The 17983-nt window shown below is 40.5% G+C and overlaps 1 protein-coding gene across 6 annotated transcripts in view; it reads right to left on the bottom strand.

Annotated features, from left to right (window-relative positions):
* The window catches only part of ERBB4 (erb-b2 receptor tyrosine kinase 4), a 1106505-nt gene extending 1089076 nt beyond the window's left edge, over positions 1 to 17429 (bottom strand). For 3 of the 6 annotated variants that reach the window (XM_077885346.1, XM_077885344.1, XM_077885347.1), the window contains exon 1: positions 16823 to 17427. In XM_077885346.1, coding sequence (XP_077741472.1) covers positions 16823 to 16904 — 82 coding nt within the window. In that variant the 5' untranslated portion in view covers positions 16905 to 17427. Of the gene's footprint in view, positions 1 to 16822 lie in introns of all 6 variants that reach the window. The other 3 variants (XM_077885343.1, XM_077885348.1, XM_077885345.1) reach the window with 2 other exon arrangements.
* Between the last annotated feature and the right edge of the window lie 554 nt (positions 17430 to 17983).

The raw sequence follows: 17983 nt of genomic DNA, 5'->3' as shown, positions 1-17983 counted from the left end.
ATCTTGAAAAGTTTAAATGCCTATAAAATATAACATAAAAAGTTATCTCATGAATTTGATTAAAAACCATTTTCTCTTGAAAGCACTTTAAAAAACAATAAGGATGAAAGGACAGAGGATTTGAGTTTGCCAGGTAAACATAAATCTTTGAAACAAAACTGTCTCTGTAAGCTCTTTTTTTTTAATACCAAAACTATAAAAACAGAATATGAAGGAAAAATGATTTGAGAAAACTGTCCCTCAGAGAGCACCAAATTCTTTCCCAAATAGTCTATTTATAGTGCTCATGCCTGTCCATATATATATATACACACACACACACACAAATGATTCTGTGAACCAAAATTGCATACCTGTTTATAAACACAGGGCACAGAACTTAAATAATGAGAAAGTCTCAGAAAATCCATGGTATTCCCATGTTTAACATTTTGTAACTTTAAATTTGTGAGTTTTTTTTTTTTGCTTTAACTGCCTTAGTATGATACTATTAATACCAGAATAGTATACAAAATATAGTTACCATTTATTGAGCATTTACTGTATGGCTAATACTGCTTTAAATGTACTGTCTCATTTAATCCTCACAACAATGAGGTTGATACTAGTATTATAGTTTCATATGAGAAAACCAAAGTAATTAACCCATCTTTACATGGTTAGGATTCAAGCCTGGGCTATTTAATTCTTAAGTTCCTCTATTAAACCTCTGTAATATTTTACTTAATATTATCATTTTTAAAAATAGGCTAAACTGGTCACCCTAGTTTAAATACTGTAAGTGTACTTATATAATTATGTGACAATATTAGAAATTTTAACGTGAATTATAATTAGAAATTATAGTCTGACAATAGAAAAGTAGCATATTGTATTAAAATATCTGATCTTGTTTCTAAGTATGAAATATTCACAAATACACCTGGTTATTAATAACTATTATGGACACTAAATAAAATTGTAGACGGCCTGAAATAGTTAACAAACTAATCCATACGGTCAAGATCCTTAGAAGTTTTATTTTCATATATAAAATACTGGTATTCGGACCATGTGAATATAATAGGAGCTTAGGCATCACAGATCCATCACCTACACAGATCCATCACCTACACAGGTATGTGCCACTTGGCAAACTACTTCATCTCTCTAATCTTTTGTTTCCTTGCCTGTAAAATGAGGACAGTAGTGTCCATGTTGTACACATTAGGTGAGGTATTGTAGGAGATGTGCTTAGCATACTTCCTGTCATATAGGCCTTTAACAAAGGTTAGATATTATGATTCCTTGGCTTCTCACAAATGAAGAGTTAATTGTGTGTATGTGTGTTTTTTAATGTATACCAATTAAGAAAAGCATACTAAACTGTTAAAAGAAAAAAGTAAAATGTTGGACAGCTTGAGTTGGAGACACTATGATATATCCAAGTGAAGATACTCAGCAGACAATAATGACAGGAAGGCCTGGAGCTGTGAGAGAGACATAAGAGCTCAAAATAATCTACACAGTGGTGAGACAGAGGAAGCAATCAAGTAACCAAGACAAAAAAGGTAATTAAGAGGACCATGACTGGATAGAAGTTTAAGAAAAACTTTTTTTTGTTGAGCGTATTGTCTTCACTCATCGTCTCAAGATAGGTAACCAAAATCTTTTTTTTTTTTTTTAATTTTTATTTATTTATGATAGTCACAGAGAGAGAGAGAGAGAGAGAGAGAGAGGCAGAGACATAGGCCGAGGGAGAAGCAGGCTCCATGCACCAGGAGCCTGATGTGGGATTCGATCCCGGGTCTCCAGGATCGCGCCCTGGGCCAAAGGCAGGCGCCAAACCGCTGCGCCACCCAGGGATCCCGGTAACCAAAATCTTAAGTGTTCTCCATAATATTCAAGTGTATTATTTAGAATACCACCTCCGCTGAGAAGTGGGTTTGTGATTTTGGCCAATTATGTAATGAATCTTAGTTTCCTTATCTACAAAATAGAGTGTATATCACCTACCATACAAGTTTTGGAGAACACTGAAGATAGTGCCTTAAGAGTACCAGCAGTCGGTGCTTGGTGCAGAGAGGGCGTTATAATTGATACAGACTGCCGATAGTGAAGAGAGGTGGTAAATCAAAACAACATAAGGCAGAAGGTGGTATAGGATAGTAGTACAGTTTTCCTACCAGGAAAGCTTAAAAGAATGTTAAAAGAATGGCACAAAAGAAAAAAGTGAAAATTGCATTTAGCTTTTGTCTTACAGTATGGATCTAAAAGAGGTAGTAAAAGAGATTGAAATGTCAAAGGCCTTGAAGTAAAACATTTCCTAAGCTAATAAAGATCTACTTTATTTGTAACTAAGTGAGGCACGCACATGAAACTTCATCTTTTTGCCACCTTTTGATTTTCAATCCCTTTAGGAAAGTGCTTATCTTTTGCTGCAATTTCTCAACACTACATCTTCCACTCACAACTGGAGGTACAGATTTCTCACTCCCTGCACTGCCTATGCCCCCACCTGCTTATGCATTTCTCCCTCTGGTCTAGTTAGACACAGTCTTGTAAATACCTGCTGGCATAAAACCAGGAGTACAAGGAAATATATATAATTGTAAGTGTGTATACTTTTATTCTACATTGTGCAATTTTAAAATAGAGAATTATCTGTGATAGTACATTGGTTAGAAGTGTGAGTGCCTAATACAGAGACTGTTGAGAAAAAATAAAAGCAAAATATCTTATATGTAAGAAAATCTATCTTTAAAAGGTCCTTCACAAATCCACCCTTCTATGAACGGTAGGTAGGATGGTAAAAAAAAGCATTTCAGTGGGATTCCCAGCCAAAGAAACATGAAATTTGGGCTTCATTGGTTCTATTTTTCAGAGACCCAGAAAGGATATCTGGGCATAGTGTACTTTCCTACCTTATAGGTGGAAAGGGCCCTCAGAAGTCACTGAACCGAAGCCTCACCCCCCAACATCACTGACCAGTTGTTCCTCAGCTGCCTCATTCATTCCTTATCATAGAAGGTTTAATCAGAGCTCACCACCCCTCACATGAAGGAACTCACTACCTCCCAGGACAGACCATTCCAACACTGGGAAGCTCTAACTGTGAGAAACTCCTTGATGGTGTTCAATCGAAATCTGATGCCTTACAATTTCAAACAGCTGTTAATGTTTCTGTTCTCCAAGGCTACACAGAACAGTGCTAATCCCTGTACTATGTAACAGCCCTCTAACTTTTGAAGATGGTTATCATGCCCTCTTCCCAAGCCTCCTCTTTTCCATACTTGGCATCTCCTTCTTTCTTTAATCACTCTTCAAGGGGAATGGTACTCCACTATTCTGTTCTAATACAGTTTTCTTTGCAAAAAATAAATAAATCACATGTCCAAATCTAAGTTACCAAGAGTATTGTAATTAAGTTGATATTCACAGTTTCTTTCATGATATTACATTTTAATTGTGTTAATATAAAATTTTAAATTGGGTGTTTTCTTCTCTTTATCCACCAGAAATGAAGAAAGTATGTTATGGTGCCACCAAGGGATAGTCCCATGTCTTAAGTGACTTAATACACACATGGGACAGATGACACCTTGCCAGATAACTATTCATTCTGATTAATAATATAAGCATGTAGTATGGATATTATCACATAAATTATGGCAATCACAACTTTGAATTGCTGTGATTCTTCAGCAGCCCAATTTATAGACACATATGACACAATCTCATCCACATCCATTCTCAGGAAAAAAAAAAAAATCATAGTACCCACTTTATTTGAATCCTTTGGCCTTCCCTTGTGAGATTTTGTCCTAGGTGAATTCAATATTTGGACAAATGACATCTTGTCTATCATTTGTAAGCCTCTTCTTTTCAAACTTTGAGTCAAATAAGAAAAGTACCCATGCTATTATATACTTAACTTGGAAACATGCCTTCTTTCAACTGGCTAATACTTAATTCTGGGAAAGTTACTATGATACTATTCATATACCATTATTCTAAAAACTTATGGCAAAACTTTTGTAATGTGCAAGGGTAACATTTAAAGTATTTAGTGACTATAATGGCAAAAAGGAACATCAGAATAGATCAGAGCATATGCCTGAAGAGAGATGTGCAGGCCCATTATTGTGCTACATATTTATTCTTTGGTTGATCTGGGAAGTCTAAGAAAGGGGTGCCAGAGGGATTGGGGGTTGGACCTAGGAAAGCCAATCAAGTAAGAATGAATTTCAATATTTTAACAATCAGTAAAATTGTAAGGAATATAGCATTTGAATAATAGTCCTAGTAACGATAAATACTTTTCTGTTCATACTCTTAAAGGATACAAGGAGTTGTAGGATTTTTAAAATGCCGAACAAAAGCCTCCACATTCTAGGCTGAAATTAAGAAAAAACTTTAAAGTTATTTTTCATATATGTGAGTAGGAAGCACTGAAAATCATTTGATCTTGACTTGGTATGAAATCAAAGATGTCTTTAGTTTAAAACCTTCATGTGCTATATCAGCACATATACAATTACTACAGACTTTAATCAAGAGAGAAGCTGTCTGAAAAAAATTAACCTTGAAATAACCACTGGAAATATGATGAGATGAACAATTCATGAATATGACAATTATTCTCTATAGTGAGCTTGATTATGGAGAATGTAGTCTTGAACCATGACAAAGCTCTAGCAGATATATAAATAACATTATAACCTTCAGATATCTTATAATTCACTGTGCTACAAAAGACTTTCAGAAATGTTTGAGATAGCCCCAATTATGGATATCATTGTACAAACTCCTGGCTTTTCCCAGAATCATGTTTCCATCAAGTGTAACACATTTTGTGACATTTTTTCATACAAATTAGCCAATAAACTTCACTGAAATTAATTTTCTTCTGCATAATGGTACTTTTTTTTATAAAGAACAAAGTTTGGGTTTCTTGTTTTGTTTTATAACCACTTCCTGATAATTACAGTGGATCCTATCCTGTTGGCTTATATAGCAGATGAATGACTAGATCCAGAATATGAGTCTCACCACATGCCAGATTCAAATCACAAAATTACCATAAAATAACAGGACTTCTTACTCACATGTGGTCAAAATCCTTGAATACCCAAAACTCTCTATATATGCCCTTGAAACAAAGATATTTTGGATGTCTTGACATATTTTATTCTTTGGAGACCTGGAACAATTGAAATGTTTTTGTTTTTCCTTTTTTTTTTTTTTTCATTTATAAATCTACCTTCACAGTGCTCCTTCTGCCAGTGAGAAATATGGTACTTACAGAAATTTATTTTTATAGAGCCTATAAATATTGAGTGAAAGCTGTTAAAACTGTGGGAGACAAACTTCAACTGCACCTTTCAAAGAGTGACTGAATCAGTTTGTAGGAGTGAAATAGCATGTATCAGATCTAAATTTGCTAAACAAAATTAGCTGCATGCCATTGTTTGTCTTATCTCTTTCTCTGGCTCATGGTGTGCTAATTCTGGCCACAAGCTATATAGTAAGCACAGAAATAACGAATGCCCCTTTCACCAACAGTTGCATAAAATGTTTTGTCTAGTTCAATTTATCTTAGAGCTTTTTATACTTTCAAATTTCATCCCGTACTTAAAAAAGGGTGGGGGGGTCCACTAAAGAATGATACCGGAATACCAATCACTTCAGTTTCCGTTAATTCTATGTACACTCTTGGAGGTTTTGATGTATCACCAGGGATAATGGGCTGCTAAATTTGAAGTTTAAGCAACTGGGAAATATTATTAACCGTTCAATTGATATTTTTACATAGTAAGAGTGTAACTTGAAACACAAATCCTGTTTTTGTTACTTAAGTGTGTTAATAGTCAAAATATTACCATATATACTGATTTTAAGTTAGATGCACTATTTTATTCATAGTTAGTAATAATGGCTACTATAGTTAAAATGGCCACTTTTAACTTAGCCAGAGGGTAAAAGTCAAATACAGATTGTTACCCATGCTAAATAACAATGAAAAATTCAATGAGCTATAGATTTCAAGGGATAGGGCCTTAGTAATACAACTTTTACATAACAAAACTTCAAGATTCCTTTAGATCACACATTATAAGCTATATAACTGTCTAAGAGACAGTATTACATGACCCATATGATATCAAGAAAATATATCCCTGAATTTGGCATGGTCATATTTAAAGAAAAATATTCTAAAAATTGTCTCTATGTAGTACATATGTTTACCAAAAGACATACTGAAGTGCTTTAAAGTGTGAGCTTACTCCATAGTTTTTCTTTTCTTGAAGCAATGTGTTTTTCTACATGAATAGTGGACACCAATTACATGTAGTAGAAAAACATTAAAATTACACAATGACACTCAAAAGTTCTCCATGAAAGAAGAATGATGTTATTTCTTAAAATAGGTAATTTTTAAACATAGGTGAGATTTACCTTAAAGTCCTTTTTTTTTTTTTTAAAGGCTTCAGCTTCAAAGCCTCTGTCTTAATTGATGCATTCCAAGGTTCCGTTTTTAATTCATATTTCTATTTCTGAATTGTTTTTAAAGAAGTTCCCAAAATTGTGTAAGTGCAGGACCAAAATTTCGGATATACCTCTGCTTTGGACCTTTTTTTCAAGATGACAAAGCGTACATGATTGTTTTCTTTAATATACCAAATAAAAAGAACTGTGATGAATACAATGGAGGAGGAAAAATACAATATAACCTAAAGGAAGACTCCTTATATGATAGATTTATTGGACAGGTTTCTTCACATGGCTACAGAGAAAGCAAAAAGAACTGCTGACCTGAAGACAGAAGGATCTGGTGTGCTAAGCATCCCTTTCTCACACAGTGGGGTAAGTACACTGGAAGAGTCATGCTTTTGAGAGGCATCCCTATCTTCTGTCACTTAAGCAGAAGAGCGAGACAGCTGGTTATCAGGACAGGGCAGACAAGTAACTGTAAGAGGACTCAAGGCACTAGTCAAGCTTTACCCTTACATACTACTTCTTTATGTCTCTATTTCCTCATCTACAAAGTAGGAAAAATGACCCCTGATTCAAACTCTCTTCTCATGAATTCTTAGAGGAAGAACAATCAAGAAAGTTGTAAAATAAGTCAGACACAAGTGCTAATGTCTTCATGTCCAATTCTCTCATTAATAGATTACTCTGAAGACTGTTAGATAATTTTAATAGTTATATTAACTCCTTCAAGCCATTATAAACTAAGGTACAATTAAGGCACTGCAGTGACCTAGAAAGGCTGACTTTCTTAGAACCTGGTAATTGAAGAAAAAAATGTCTAGAAGAACATCCTTCATTCATAGAATCTGACTCTATAAATACTATCATTATTTCACCCATTTTCAGAACACAGAATGGATCATATATCTAAAAGAGCAGCTAAGAGAATCCTAGTCACCTCTCAGTTTAGTTGTGCTGAAGTGCTTTCTTTCTAGGACACTTTTTAAATGGTAGGCATATATCTAGCCTAAGATACTAAGACGTCTCAGTTATAACAAAGTTGTATTATCACATATATCTAGGAGTAGAAAATATCACATCTGCTCTGGAACCCTTTTTTCATGAAGTACTTATTAGCATCTCTCTGGAAGCAAATGCGTTGGTTTCATCTATCCCTCTTTAAAAGAACGGAGAAAAACATCACCTTGAACATCTTATAGGTCCTCCTGTTCCTAACATTATCCTGAAATACACTGATGAATCAGTACATGCTTATTGCTTAAAAACTTATTACAATTTTAAATGGGAGATAAGAAATAGCAATGTAATGACACATAAAAAAAGAGTGGGCAACTAAAACAGTTACATTTAAGAATGGTATTCACATATATTTAACTCACCAAAAATAAAACCAACAGAAATACTTTGTACCATATTATGAACAGACTCTAGAAATGGGAATGGGGACAAATGATATATTCTTGGAAACAATCCATTGAAAGAAATATCCTAGGAAGCTCAAGAAAGCAACTAAAGAAATTCCCAGGGTAAACATGCCTAATATCTATTATTAAGAATTCTATAATTATGTTTTTAGAACAGCTTACTTTGCGCACTATATGGTTTAATTACAAATAATAGCCATCCATGAATGAGCTTAAAATTGTTTCAGCAAATATACGCTATTTTTTCACTTAAAAAATATTTTTAAAGAGCTTACTATATATGTGGCACTGCATTAGTCTCAGCAGGGGCTTAAAAACTCCTGCTCTTAAAAGTTAAAACTATTCTACGGTTTAAGATTAAAGGCCAGATAAGAGGTATAGATAAAGATTATAGGCTAATCGGTGGGAAAAAAAAAAAAGTAATGAAGAGGTATGAGTTAATGTAAAATTGAAAAGATTCAATGGTTTGAACAAGCAGAGGCACCAAGTGAGCCATGAATTCCAGGGAAAGGGGTAAGCAAATGCGGAGACAACAAGCAAGGCATAGTTATGAAATACTGACTAGGTTGGTGTGGTTCTTAGAGTACATCTTAAGAAAACTCTTAAGAATGGATTTTGTAAAATCTGAACTATTTTAATAGGATTTGAACTTTATAATGGGAACCCATTGAAGGTTTCAAAATGGAAAGTAAGAATAATAAAAGTAGTATATTAGAATGAGCATCTGGCAATAAGAAGGAAGTCTTGGAGGCAGAGGGCATCTACAAGGGGACCAGTACAGTGGATCTTGCAATAGCCCTGCTCTGAGGTTTTTAAACACTAGATGAAGTTAATAAAAATCTTAGGGAGTAAACTTTGACAAGCTACATAGTTGAATTCCCTTTTAAAAACACAAAAGCATGTTTAACTGCTTTAGCTCTAGACAAAATGAGAGGACGAAAGGAACTCCTGAAAATGAAGTGTGTGACTAAAAGAAATACTGTTCTGTTTTATTTTTATTTGGTTTTCATAGGTCCCTATAGAAAGAAACTCATAGTCTCATATTCTCTAAGCCTATAGGGAAGAATAGAAAATAATGACAAAGACAGATTTTAGTAAAAGGAGAGCTCACCCAAAGCAAAATAGTCACTACCATCCATGACCTGTTTCAGGCATTCCCCTGCTAGTGATGGCAATCCATTCTGAAATTGAGAATTGTATTTATTACTCAAGCTATAACCACACTAGATTTAGTCACAGAACCTGGACTGTGGAAAAAAAAAATTTTTTTGGCAGTCCTAACCAGCCTAGCCATGAGATATCCTTAGTAGACCATAGATGACCAGCAGATGCCTCTATTTAAAGCAGGTTTACAATTCCCACTTGTATCCTTACGGTTTAAAATCTGAATGTCCACCTATACCAGATGTATATGGGATAAGTCATCAGTAAAGGACAGAAGAGTAGTAAAAGTGTAGGTGAAACTGATTATTTACAAATCTGATCATTCTGGGAAGCAAGCATAATGCTTATTGCACCATTGTCTCTTCTTTAAACAACCTTAGACTATGTCTCAAATGAAATACCTATAAACATTCCTACAGCCTTGATACCTATTCCTTTAACTTCCTAGATTCAGAAACTAAGTCTTGCATATTCTTACTGGTGTTTAGCATGCTTCACTAACCCCTACAATATTGGAAATAACGTGATTAGCAGTAATGACCCCAAGCTATTTCTCATGGGAGAAGTTTAATGATGTTGCACAGGAAGTTTCATGGTGTGTCTATGTTAATGTTTTACAGGGGAGAAAGGGGGGGTCCATTTTCATCTCAAATTCCTAACAGGAAGTGACTCTTCCTGCCAAGACAAGTTTCTAACCTCCCTTCTGTCACTAAGGCCCATAAGAATGCTGATCAAATCCCAGAAAGCTCTGTTGCTGAACACAAGACAATCAGAAAGAGTTAAGGGTAAATCAACAACACTGTGAAGTAATAAGGCACACAGGCAGCATCTTACAGAAGGCAACTAGAGGGAGGCAAATGTGCCACAGAAACACATTTATAAAGTCTTTGTGCTTAAAGCTTAGCTTATGTACTTATTCAAAGACTATAATTGTGATCTTACTAGAGATCTGAAGAAAGGTGGCCCAGCATAGGCAGTGGAAAAGATAAAGAACCTTGGGTCAAGGATGGGGCTGGGAGAATCTGAAGTATTCCCATGGATTTGCTGGTTCAGGGTCCCCACCAACTAACTGGTAATGAATAACTCATTGTTTATTCCTGGTAAGCCATTTTTATTTAAGCTTGTATATTACTTAAAACAGAATAAAGATATAACCATTCCCTACTTATTGGTCATCTTCATAAAGTCCCAGGTAAAAGAAAATCTTGAAGGTGCTTATTGTACACAGATAGTAATATGGACTGCTCTTATCTGACGTTCAGGGTCAATATCATATATAATAAGCGCAATCAATGATTACTTCTGGAATATAAATTAAGCATGATGATGATGATCCCACGGTCTTCCCCTTGAATAGAACTTCACAGTATGATAGGCCTATCGTTCCAATCCATTTGTTCTCTTTCCAACTTTGCAATTCACTTTTAAAGCAATACAGCCCTGTACTTACTTCTTTTTTTTTTTTAAGTGTCTGCAACTTTTTAAGTACTTCTGTGTGCATTAAGGAAAATGATATTGGTGTCACAAGCTGCCAACTAATTTATATCATCTCACTTCTCCGTGCTTCCAGTTTCCTCACTTAAGAAATGATAGGATTGCACTAGATCAGTAGCTTCTAACTAGTGCTAGATTTCTGTGAAGGAAGCACAGGAGAGTGGAGGCAAGAGTGAAAGGAAAGTGGAGGAGCACAAAGCTGGCATCTAGCTGCAGCTTTAACAGAAGCAGCTCTCCTCTCGCCTTTTGAGATGCCAGGGTTACACACATGACTTCATTTGAGAAGAGATTCACAAACAAAATCAATTAAAAACCAAAGGATTCCTCTAAAAGATCTAAACATTGTTTTCCTGTTTAACTGAATCAGTTTTAAAATTCAAGATGTTAGTCATTTAGAGATACAGAAAATTGAGACACAGAGCAGGAAGTCTAACTCAAGATCACATAGAAAATGACTGTATGCCCAGAATCCAATTCTTCTAACTTTTATTCTGGTGCTTTATTCTGTAGGATCACACAACAGCAGGGCTGCTGCACTGCTACCCACAGCTCAGGTGTGCACCATTCCCATTAAATTCTATGTGGCTGCTGCCCCCTGGATTTGTGCAAAGCAACGGGCCTGCAGAGCAATCACTTAAAATGAAAACTACTGGAAAACAATTACTATATGTTCAAAAAACACTTTATAATTAGGCCTCATATATTTCACCTGTGTCATAAAAGTGCAACCGTTCCCTTCCCCCTTGAAAAATTAATACAAATAGGAACCACTAAGTTTAAGTGTCAAATACGAAAACAAGAGATTGGCTTTAAAGCTTTGATTAAGGATTTGGAAAATAAATCAATTTATGTAATAAATATGTCAGAATTATCAACACTTCAGAAAGAGAGAAAAAGCCACACACAAATGAAATCTAAAAAGTCCACAGGGCAATTCAGAAAAGTAGTATTTTGGGAAAATAGCCTTCAAGTACAAACACTTTGGTTTAATAACCAAAAGGTGTTCTTCCATAGAGACAGTCTGCTGAAAGTTTAACATTATGGTTACTTATGTACATATGTGTACACATTTTTAAATTTATCAATTAACTTGTTACTGGAATGTATCTCACTCAATATTACAGAAGACTTTAAAGCCATTTTTTTTTTCAGAAAAATGCTAGACAATGGAGAAATAGAGTATATTACATGCATTTTCCCCTCAGGCACAGAAGCCAAGTCACAAAGACATGGAGTAAGTTGCTCAAGGTATTAACAGGAGACTAGAGGAATTTGTCCCCACAATGTAGAAATCCTGATTTAAAACACTTAGCTGTGTCTTATGTCACACTTAACCACAAAATAGGCAGTTGTGTCTCCTTCAAATTAGGTAGCACAGCTCCAGGTTCAAGAAATATTGATTTAGGACCTTTTCATTAAAAAATAATAATAAAGAAAATTAAGGAATTGTCAGTATAAACTGTAAACTTCAGTCAACAACTGTGTTAGAAAGCATGAAAAGTAAGGCTTTACTCTAACTGCCCAATATTTAAAATAATTCATAAAATGAGTTTTAGATATAAGATGCAATTTTGTTCCATATGGTCAAATGTAACATAGTAGAACATTCCTAAAATGATATAACCTGAAGAAAAGTTTATAATATAATTAGATTCTGCCCTGAAAACACACTCAGATCATTGTAAAAGATAACAGTGGAATATGCTTGACAATTTCTGTAGAACAGCTGTAGGCTTGAACATGTATAAGCTAATTTTAACGTAAACATTAACATCTTTATAAAGCAGTATCTCTCAAAAGGGTGAAATCAAACAGTGCCAACATGGTTGCAGGTAACAGAACATCTTTTTTGATCATTTGCTTCATTTATGTTTTGAGCACTTGCAAATTACAAAAAGATATCCAACAGCAGCAGAACGCTGTAAAATAAAGCAAAAACTTGTTGCTATTTTTAATATGTTAAATTTTCTTAATAACTGGCCTGAAATAATCTAAACATAGCACCACTCTAAAGCATTGTAATGTTGAAGGCACTCCAATTCATTGTCTAAAATGTGCACCTTGCATAGTCATTAATCTAAGGTAGCTCTAATCACAAGGCTTCAGAGAATGTTTAGAGCACAATTCCTTGCATCCCTGGTAATTTTTTAAATGGGAGTAGTCTACCTTCCAGCCTTGGTCAAGAGGGGAACGAGGGAAAGACATAGGGAAAAAGGGACTTCTCTGTGGAAAGATCTGGCCTTGGAGTCAGGGTTTCTGAGATGTGCTAGTGATCTTGGATCGATGCCTTTTTATTTTCTTTCAGGAATAAATCTGCGCAATGGAATGGCTTGCAATTGTCCGGCCAACCAGCCATATCAGATTTATCAGAAAGAAAGAATGAAAACTGGCTCAGAGGACTCCTGCAGTGGCTGAGTGGCAGATTGCTGGGAAAGGCACACACCAAAAAGAATACACTTAGTAGTGGAGGGGGAAAAAAATATATATATATATACATATATATATTCACATGTGTAAACAATAATAATCAATTGTAAAGGAAGAATCTATAGTAATGGAAAGGGTGAATGCCTAAGACAGATGATAAATAGTACTTCTATTTAAGAACTAAAAGCATGAAAGCTCATGAATGCTAAATATTTGAATCTACTTTAAGAAGGAAATATGATTTTTCCCTCAAGTGAATGCAAACTCTAAAAATCAGCCAATGCAAACTTACTGTGTTCAGGTTAGTGTAAAAAAATACATAAATCTTCCATGAAGTGCATGCCCTGGTAAATATTCTAATGTAATTTCTTAATTAAGACACATTTCCAGTGACTAAATGAAAAAATATATAAAGGATTAAGTATTGATTTTCAAAAAACTTTGACTTTATATGCATGAATGATTAAAATAAAAGCAGTTTAGTTTAAGAGGGAAAAATCAGAAGATGAGGAATTTTTACACAACCAACCATTCAATTTTATCGTAACAGTCCATACTACAGTATTTTCAAGTTATTTACAGTTACGATGAGTATAAACTTGTTTAGAAGCATTCTGAAGAAAAAAATGCCTTCCCCTAAAAAGATCCCTTTGACATATATAAGAATTTCAAAAAAAAACAAAAACAAAAACAAAAAACGTGTATCCTGTGGGTGTGCTTACAGTAAACACATGTAGGAAAGATTTTTTTTAGTGTATTGAACATCTTTTTATCTACCTAAGTTTTATTAACTTTTTCCTTCTCAAATGTACAAAACAAAACCCCAACCCTAAGTTTGAAGATACATCTTAATATGTAGGAAAAAACGTATGTTATTCTATAGCATGAAAAGCAGAATTAAGTTACTTGCAAATAAGAAATGGAAACTGAACTTATTCATCCCATATCTATTGAGGTATGTAAGAGCATCACTTCAATATTATATATTGTAATTAAATACAAAGGTGATACTATTTTTAAATCATGCCAGGAAAACAGAAATTTTGAAATTATCCCTTTTGGTAGAAAAGGCTTTATAACAGTCCTATAAAGGGCCTTTGGCTATATACTATATATATATACATATATATATAGTATTTCTGGATAAAATGAATTACTGGAAATGAGACAAAGTCCTGAGACGTATTTAAAAATTGTTTTCTCTAAAGCTGATTTTTTTCCCAAGCAAGAGAAGAAAAAATAAAAACAGGTCCTTTCCCATTATAATTATTTTAATAAATATCTTAGATCTATACAACAGAATCCTCCCTCCACCCATATCTTTATTCTGTTCACATAGAGCAGTAAATAAGGTGCATTCCTTCTGCTTAAGAAATTAGCATTTCAAAAATATGCCACTTTCCCCTGAACTCCAAGCGTGTCTAATAATGCGAGAAGCAGATTGTCTTCCCTCGTTTCCTTAATTTGTTTCATCTAAAAGCAATTCACTCAACATCTTGTCGCCCTCTGGCAGCTTAGTTTACTTATCCGCACTTAATTTCTCATTTGGACCAAAACAAACTCCTCCAAACTGCTACTGACTGCTAACCGCGAGAGGGGAGACACGCAGTATGTATTTACTTGGGAACAGACAGCCCCACAGACACAGACACAGACACACACAGCCTCACTCACACTCCACACAGTAACTTGGTTTCGTGAAAGCACTGTATTAAAACCAGCTGAACTTTCCCTGCCAGGTGCGGCAGGGGTGGTGGGGGGGGGGGGGGTGAGGAGGGGAATAGGGTGAAGAAAGAAGTCCCCAGGGGCATTTACAGTTCCCAGTGGATCACCTTAGCATGCGTGTTGCAATTGTACCAGGGATGCACCGAGAGCTTTTCTTTGTGCGGCCCTTTCATCTGGATCACTCTGTGTTTTGAACAAGTGAGGCTCGCCTTTGTGCCCCTAGAATTTCAAGTGCAGAGTCACACACAGAACAACAATGGCACGCTAATCCCCGCGCTCTACAGGGGCTCACTTGTGGGTCTGACCATTCGCGGGGGGAAGCGAGAAGAGACCAGCGAGGGCGCGAGGCGGTGTCGCCGGAGACGAGGAAGGGGACAGCTGCAGAACTAATTTGGATTGCATTCTTTGCAGAAATTCTGAAAAGGGCTTTTCGGCATAGCTCACCCCTGAGCCACACAGTTAATACCGAGTTGCTGCGCCCTCGGAGCCGGGTCCCCCAGCGGCCGAGGCTGCACCGACAGCCCCCAGTGGGCTGCCTCGGACTCGGAGAAATCCCTCTCGCCTAAGTCTGCATGTCGGTCGCACACGCTTTTGAATGGGTCAATGTGCATAATCAACCCATTGAGGGAAAATACGAAGGGACTCGGAGTGCGGAGGGAGGAGGTAAAAGGCACGTATCTAAGAGGCCGCCTGGAACCCGCGGCCGGGGCTGGTGCGGTTCCGGCGGCGGCTGAGCGCGCGACCCGGTGCGCATGAAGGACTCCCGAGGATCGGGAGGGTGCAAACGGCGAGCACCAACGGCGCACGCTGGTGCCACTCGAAGGTCATTCTGAAAGGCTCGGCGCCTGCGACTTGTTATTTACTAGGCTAGGAGGGAAGGCGGCAGCGGCGGGGGCGGAGCGCGGAAGGCGGCGCGCGGCTCCCGGTGAGGTCAGGGGGACGCCCTCCGGGGGCCCGACGCGGCCCGAGCCCCGCTCCCGGGCGCTCCCGGGGGGCTTCACCCTCCCAGCTGCCTCCCACGCTCCCGCCACCAGCCCGGGGTGGCTCCGGAGATCCCCCCCGCTCTGCAAAAGGCCCCCTTTGGCGGCATCAGACCCACCGGCCTCCGTCCTTTCCCGCCCCGCTTTCATCCCCAGGAAACTCAAGTGTCAAAAACTTTGAGCAGCCTCGCCCTGCAGGTGCCGTGCGTGGCCCTGGCCGCCGCGGACGCCAGCCCACCCCGGGCCTCGGGGGCGGTCGGCCTGGGCCCGTCCAGGTGCCCGGGCTCGCGCCTTCTCGCAGGCGGTGGCGGTGGCGGAGGCGGTGGCGGCGCCGTCGCTCCCGCCTCGGGGTGGACCGGGTCGCGCCCCGGGTCGGCTCGGCAGCCGCGCCGGGCAGTAAACAGCGAAGTTGGAGGGACTCGGGCCAATAGAAGTTGAACTACAGGAAGAACTCTTCCCGGAGCCAAGCCGGGCGACCGACGGCAGGGCCGGGCTCCCGCTCAGGGTGTCAAACCCCTTCCCTGCCCCCCCCCTTTTCTTTAGAGAGAGCCCGCGGGCCAGCGAGCTCCGTCGAGTCGGCGGCGCGCAGGCTGGCGGCCGCCCCAGCGGGGAGGGACCCGCGGCCCCGCAGCCGCCCCAGCGCGGAGGGACCCGCGGCCCCGCAGCCGCCCCAGCGCGGAGGGACCCGCGGCCGCACAGGTGCGCCGCCCGCCGGCTCGGGGACAGCCCCTGCCGAGCCCCGCGCGCCGGTGCCAGGCGTTCGCTCTCGGGGCGCCCGCACGGCGGGACCGTCCAACTCGGGAGCCTCGAGAGCCTCGGGAGCCGCGTGTCCCGCGGCCCGCACAACCGGCAGGACCCGCAGAGATCCCGCTTTTAGGCTCCCCCGAAAACGCGGGAGAAAGAGAGAAAGAAAAAAAGAAAGAAAAAAGGGGGTCGGGGAGAAAGGAAGGGGGGAAAAGGGAGGGGGGACAGGGTCGCAGAGTGACATTTCACGGTAAGTGAAACGCAGGTACACGAAAAAGGCTAAGTTTGGGGACGGACAGACGGAGGGAGGAAGGGAAGCCGAGCCCGAGGAGGAGGAGGCCGGAGGGGCGCGGGGGGCGCGGGGGGCGCGGAGCCCCGGACACCCACCTGACTGGGAGGCGTTGGGCTGGACGGTCCCCGCTGCCAGCAGAAGGCTCACCCAGACCCACGGTCCTGCCGCCAGCTTCATTTTCTGCAAGTCTCAGATCCCGAGCTGACAATTACATGTCCAAATGGCATCTCCCCTGTCGGGCACGCGGAGGAGGGCCCCGAGTCCGGCGCGCCCGGGGCGCGGTGCACCGGCTCCCAGCTGGAGCCGCCGAGGGCGAGTGCGCGTGCGAGTCCGAGTCCGAGTCCGAGTCGGCGGGGCCGGGGCCGGGGTGCGGGGGCGCGGGGGGCCGGGGCCGGGGCCGGGGCCCGAGGAGGGGCGTGCGCGCCGGTGTGCGCGGGGCCGTGCGCCCGAGGGTGTGCGCGTGCCGCTCGGGGCCGGACTGGGCAGCGCTTCCCCCGTGCGAGCCTCCGCGTCCTCGCTCCCTCCTCACTTTCTCGCACTGGTTGGTCAACAATAAAAAGGAAGGGGGGAAAAGGCTTTCCAAAAAAAGTTGATTGCAAAGAGGCGGTAGGTTTCCGGCCTCTCCCCGCAGCCGGGCTATGTTGGGCTCCCTTTTCAGTTTCCTTGCACCTCCAGTCCCAACTGGGAGGGGATGGGAGGGCGAGGGCGGGGGGGGGGGGGGCGAGGGGAGGGCGCTTCTCGCTTCTCCCCCGATCCTGTCCTTCTTTTTCCCGTCAGCTTTCCTCACACTTGTCCGGCGGCTGCGGTAATTAAAGCTCCGAGCGTCATTTCCAACGCTCCGCGGTCTCCAGCTGCAGCCCCACCGAGAAATTAATAAGACTCCGGGAGGGGGGGAAAAAAAAAAAAAAGGTGGAGGGGGGGGCGGATAAAACAAGCCTCCACGCAACCGGGCTGGCTCGGCTCAGCCGCGAGCCCCGCCCCCGCTCTGACCCAACTGGCCCCGCCTTTTTCCCCGCCCCCCACCCCCCAGAGGGGAATCTTATTGGCTCGTACTCTCCCCAAAATCCTCAGTCTCAGGAGTTGGGAAAACACCTGTCTGGGAGCGGGCGCGTGCTGCGGGGGGCGGGGGAGCTGGATTTAAAGGGCTCGCCCGACCCAGCCGACCGACGCCGAGGCCCTAGACAGCGGCTTGCGAGCGCGGAGACCGCCGCAGGGTTGCTCACAGATTTTTTTTTTTTTTTTCTTTTCCTTAAACC

Source organism: Canis aureus, chromosome 36, assembly GCF_053574225.1.
Source record: "Canis aureus isolate CA01 chromosome 36, VMU_Caureus_v.1.0, whole genome shotgun sequence".
In the NCBI taxonomy this organism is placed as follows: domain Eukaryota; kingdom Metazoa; phylum Chordata; class Mammalia; order Carnivora; family Canidae; genus Canis; species Canis aureus.
This window is presented reverse-complemented; position numbering and strand designations above follow the sequence as displayed.